Source organism: Trichechus manatus, unplaced genomic scaffold (assembly GCF_000243295.1).
Source record: "Trichechus manatus latirostris isolate Lorelei unplaced genomic scaffold, TriManLat1.0 scaffold00006, whole genome shotgun sequence".
Classification (NCBI taxonomy): Eukaryota; Metazoa; Chordata; class Mammalia; order Sirenia; family Trichechidae; genus Trichechus; species Trichechus manatus.
The window spans coordinates 10,513,211-10,519,210 of NW_004443942.1; the positions used below are offsets into that span (position 1 = coordinate 10,513,211).

General features: G+C 37.6%; 1 protein-coding gene across 4 annotated transcripts in view; it reads left to right on the forward strand.

Annotated features, from left to right (window-relative positions):
- The window catches only part of GTF2H1 (general transcription factor IIH subunit 1), a 34,905-nt gene that overhangs the window by 15,068 nt on the left and 13,837 nt on the right, over positions 1–6,000 (forward strand). For all 4 annotated transcript variants that reach the window (XM_004369693.3, XM_023737646.1, XM_023737647.1 and 1 more), the window contains exons 6-9: positions 585–734; positions 866–945; positions 5,154–5,284; positions 5,391–5,478. In XM_004369693.3, coding sequence (XP_004369750.1) covers positions 585–734; positions 866–945; positions 5,154–5,284; positions 5,391–5,478 — 449 coding nt within the window. The remainder of the gene's footprint in view (positions 1–584; positions 735–865; positions 946–5,153; positions 5,285–5,390; positions 5,479–6,000) is intronic.

Here is a 6,000-nt window from a genome sequence, read left to right on the forward strand (position 1 = left end):
TAGGTGCTATTACTACCCTCATTTTACAGATGAGGAGGAAACCAAGATACGGGTTGTCAAGGTCACACAGATAGTAAGTGGCTGAGCTAGAATTTTAAACCCAGTCTCTCTGACTCAAAAAACTGTGCTGTTAACCACTTCGCTGAATAGACGATAAGCTTCTGGACTGCTGCGCTTCTAATCCAGTGAATGCTGGAATCTCTACATCCCCAGCACCTAACACAGTGCCTTGGACTGAGAGGGCACATGTGTAAGTGAACAAACACACAAACTCACATCTATCTGACTGCAAAATTCTTGGTGTTCTAAAAATGCTGCTATACGTGCTAATTCTCCTGATGCAACGTAAAGTTTTGTTCATGATTTGTTAAGATTCATAGAGGTGTAGTATGTCATTTAATCTCTCAAGTTATGTTTCATATTAGTTTACAGTTAGATTATAATATACAGTATGTAAAGTTGAGCAGATCATAATCTAATTTTTGCTATTAGTCTGTATTTCCGTTGTCCTACGTAAGAGGTTTTGAAAAATGGAAACTCAGTATGTGATTAAATGTTTTTTGTTTTTGGCTTTTTTTTCACAGTGAAAATGAAATACGCAGAAAATGTTCCCCACAACATGACAGAAAAGGAATTCTGGACACGATTTTTCCAGTCCCATTATTTTCACAGGGACCGGCTGAATACGGGGTCAAAGGACCTCTTTGCAGAATGTGCCAAAATAGATGAAAAAGGTAATTTTTTATCCCTGATACAATCTTGCTGTGTGCTCTGTAGTCACTAGAGCTGCTATTTATTTATTTATTTATTAAATTTCTGAGAAAGATAAGACTTAGATCAACTTTTTGTTTTGTTGATTTTCTAGGGTTAAAAACAATGGTTTCATTAGGAGTGAAAAACCCACTACTAGATTTGACAGCTTTGGAAGATAAACCATTAGATGAGGTAAGAAGCCGTGAAAGGATTTATTAGATAAAACAGTCCTTTTCTAATCTTCAAAAGTTTTGTAGTTATAAAATTACCTTAAATGCAGAATTACACTTGAGAGAATGCAAAGCACTTATTTGGAGTGATTTATCAGAAGTGCTTTTCAGTAGCACCATTTGCTTTTAAAATTGCCTTCAAGAACTGAAATTCCTGTATGAGTTGCTTAAAACTTTTTTTTCTTTAAAAAAGCATTTTCTACCTCCTCATCAGCGTTTCTCTAATAAGGAAGACAACTTAGTGATGAGTCCAGCTTGATGCTCTAGCTAACATTTAATCTAATGAAATGTAGATAAATATTAAGAGACAAGGAAAAGGAAACACTTGTTGATTGCCCACTGTTTGCCAAACCTTGAGCACTCTTGTGACCCTTTTCCCACACTAACCCCAATATGGTTAAGCAGCTAGAGCGTCAAGGATGAGTTACCTTAGCATCATGTCTCCAGACCTATAAATTTGTCTGATCACAGAGAAAGAGGTGTTTCCTTCTGATCAAGACTAATTCCATTCCTGCCTCTATCTCATAGTCCTGGGACCTACATTCCTCAGTTATTCCCTTCACTCTTGTATTTTCATTTTCTTGCCCTTCTTTTTGTTTCTTTCCTGCTGGCCATATAAACATGCTCGCACCCTCTTTGTTTGTTTCCCCCCCTTAATTTGGTACATATTCTCACCAGCTGAGAAAACCAATGTTCAAATTTTGTGCTTATAATCTAATCATGAATTAGCAGAAAATAATCCTTGGTGCTTAGGTGAGTCATTTCCTTTATGAATTTTTGTCATGTCCTTGGTGAACCTCAACACATTCCGAGCATGCCTTCCTAAGCAGCCCAAGAAAATGAAGTTTAGTGATAGCTTAGTGTAATGGAAATTTTTTTTTCAATGCTTTTTTTGTTTTTTTAAATAAGAATGCTGGCATATTATACATGCATTTTTGTTAACTTTTTTTTCACTTTCGCTTAGTATCAGTCTTAAGCTAAATATACCATAGTTGTGAAGTACATAGACTTAAAAATCAAACTGTCAGGCTTTAGAGTCTGCCATTTTTTAATCTCTCTAAACCAGTTTTCTTATAAAGTGAGAATATAATAGTAGTGGCCTCATAGAATTGCTACAAGGGTCAAAAGAGCCTAGTAGACAGTAAGTGCTTCATGAGTAATAGCTGTTACTTTTATTATCTACATTTTTTTAGTGCCTACATAGTATGTTATTGTATGGGTATACTTATATTTATGTAAACATTTCCCTGTTAGAAGTATTGGTTGATTCGTGTTTTCCTCTTCCTCTGTCAACCTCTAAATGTTGTAACTGTCCCAGAATATGGTCTGAGGCCCCTTCTGAATACATTCTCTTCATTCCATTGCTTTAAATATTATGTAACTGTGACTCCAAAATACACTAGTCTGTTTTAAGCCTTGAAGGAGCCCTGGTGGTGCAGTGGTTAAGCACTGCACTGCTAACCAAAGGGCTGGCAGTTCAACCCCACTAGCCATTCCAAGGAAGAAGGATGTGGCCGTCTGCTTCTGTAAAGGTTCACAGCCTTGGAAATCCTATGGGTGGGGTAGGGGGCAGTTCCACTCTGTCCTGTAGGGTTGCTGTGAGTTGGAAGCAACTTGACGACAGTGGTTTTTTAATCTTAACCACAAGGTGTATCCAAAATTCTATATCCAACTTCTCTGCTTGGTATTTCCACTTAAATGTTTCTCAGACATTTCATCTTAACATGTCCAAAAAGGAACCTTTGATTCCCATCCTTATAAACCTGTTCTCTCTGGGTCTTATTATCCCAGTAAAAAGCATTACCAGGGACTCAGTTACTCGAGCCTAAAAACCTGGAAGTCTCCATGATTCTCCCCTTCTTTCACTTCCAACATCCAGTTTATCAACAAGTCATCTACAGTACATCTCTGATCTGTCTGTATCTGTGTAGCTCTGCTGACATACTCTTTGACTTTTAAATTACCACCAACTTTGGCTTGATTGCTTGTGTTAGCCTCCTAACTGATCTTCCTGCTTCCACTCTTGTTTTCTATAGCTTATTCTCCCCTAGCAGTAAGTTATGATATAAACCAGATCGTAATATTCTCCTGAGTAAAACTTTTCAGTGGCTTCTTACTGGACTTGGAATATAATCCAAGCTCCTAAAAGGCTCCGTTTGATCAGGCCCCTTCCTAGTGCTACCTCAAGTTGGGTCACTTTCACTGACTCAATATGCTCGAGTCCACAGTGGCCTTCTTTCGGTTCTGTGCCAAGTTTCTTCTACCTCAGGGTCCTTGCACATACCGTTCCTTCTACCTTCTCTTCCCCTGATTAGCTACTACTCATCTTTTAGACATCTGCTCTAATGTTTCTTCAAAGAGACCTTCCCTAAACACTATTTAAAGTAGGTCCCCTCCAGTCCAGTCACCCCATCATGTCACTGTCTTTATTTTCTTTATAACATTTGTCTCTTTCAAAAATGATCTTTCTTAAAATTATTTTACTTAACAATTATCAGTCAGTGTCCCCTCAATACAGTGTAAGCTGTGTGAGGCAGACTTTATTCTTGCTTACTGGCATATCTCCAGTGCATGGCATATATTAGGTACTCAATAATTATCTGATAAATGAATGAATGCCATATGAGTCTTTTTATGATCTCTTTCTTTTACCTCTGACGTCTCACTAATCCCTAACCCACCTTTCATTCCAACTATACTAAAAAAACATGTAATCCCATGACGTAATACACACTATCTTGCTTTCATAGCTTTGCTTAAACCGGTTTCTCTTGTTGAAAGTTTGTATCCCCCATGACTACCTGGCAATCTTATGGCACTCTGTGAAGCTTCCACCTCCTCTCCTCAAGTAGAATCGACTACTTCCTCTCTTAGGGCACCTGTAACACATAGCTGCATCTACTGGTTTACAGCTCAGCTTCCCATTAACTAGTATTTAGGCTCCTATGGGGTAGGGTGTTATCAGCTTTGCATGTATAGGGCCTAGTACATAACACGCATTCAATACTCATTTAATACTCATTTAATTCTTCGATATCCCATTTTGCTGAACTTGGGCAAGTTGATTAACTTGCCTAGACTTATATTAAGGTCCCTAGGTAGGACAAATGGTTTGTGCTCAACTGCTAACCTAAAGGTTGACAATTCAGTCCCACCCAACGGTGCTGCAGAAGATAGGCCTGGTAGTCTACCTCCATTAGGATTACAACCAAAAAAACCCTATGGAGCAGTTCTACTCTGTAACACAAAAGGTTGCCATGAGTCGAAACTAACAACAAGCTTATGTAAAAAAAAAAATGCGATAAAGTCAGAATTTGAACCTGTATCTTTCTGACTCCAAAGTCTGTGTTTGTTTTTGTTTCGTTTTGTTTTTTACTATATCCTATTCCTTCATTTAATGGTTTACTAACTAGATCAACAACTACTCTTTTTTGTTTTTAACTGATACATATATATTTTTTTTATTGTACTTAGGTGAAAGTTCACAGTTCTAGTTAATTTCTCACACAAAAATTTATACACATACTGTTATATGACACTACTTGCAATCCCTGTAATGTGACAGCACACTCCCCCTTTCCACCCTGGGTTTTCTGTGTCCATCCAACCAGCTCCCGTCCCTTCTTGCCTTCTCATCCTGGGTCCAGTCAGGAGCCGCCCATTTGGTCTCATGTATCTGCTTGAACTAAGAAGTACACTCTTCACAAGTATTATTTTATGTTTTATAGTCCAATCTAATCTTTGCCTGAAGAGTGGGCTTCAGGAATGGTTTTAGTCCTGGGTTAACAGAGTGTCTGGGGGCCATGGCTTTCAGGGTTCCTCCAGTCCCAGTCAGACCATTAAGTCTGGTCTTTTTATGGGAATTTGAGTTCTACTCCATCAGGGACTCTCTGTTAAACAACTGCTCTTAAGAAAAAAAATATACAGCGTTGAAAGTTTTTTTTTTTTTTTTTGTAGTACTTAAAAGGAGTAAGTGATGTTTCCTAATTTTTTATATGTAGAATGTCATTTACTTAATTTTACGTGTTTGCCTATAGGCATTTAGGAATGCTTATGAAAATTGTTAGTCCCTTCAGCCAGCAAATCCTTTCAACTAAGCATGTCTGTTATAATAGACAAGAAAATCAGAACCTTGTTTTGATTTTTAATCTACTAAATTGTTTCTCATAGGGCTATGGCATTTCCTCTGTGCCATCTACTTCTAATTCTTCTAAATCCATAAAGGAGAATAGTAATGCTGCCATCATCAAGAGATTTAACCATCACAGTGCCATGGTCCTGGCAGCAGGTCTCAGGAAACAGTTAAGTATACATACAGAGGCGCTAGGCTTGTCAAGATAGACAAATGGAATTGTGTTGTTCTGCTTGTGGTTTTTTAACATTAATTTTTTTCCCCTTTGTTTTAAGAGAAGCACAAAATGAACAGAACAGTGAGCCCAGCAGCGTGGATGGGAATTCCAGAGATGCAGACTGCTTTCAGCCAGCAGTCAAAAGGGTATGAGCAAAAAATCTGGACCATTTAGGACTCAGGTTTCTCCAGATACCTTACATAACTGCCAGTACTTTATGTTAACTCTTAATTATTGCATGTGACTCAGTTCTTCTGACCAAGGTATTAAGTGTTTGGATTAAAAGTAGAGCATTATAAAGAGTACCTCCTCAGCTTTGGCTTGCCAGTCAACTTCCCATGGAATCAGTCAACCATTTTAATTGGTTTTTTTCCTTTCACGTGTATGGATCGACACATAGTTTTGTTTTCTGGGAAAGATGATATAACAAAGGCAATATGACAGAAAGAAAAACTTAAGTTTCATGTGTATGATATAAAAAGAAAGTGATTTGTCCCTCTTGTTAAACCTGTTATTTCAGAGCTGGAACTGTCTTCTCATTATTAAATATTGAAGAAATCGTTTGGAGTGGGAGAGTATGGACAGAGTTATCTACTTTGTATATTTCTTATTTCCCTACAACTTTGCCAAGTTATTCTACCCCTATATATGTGTGTATCTATACTATA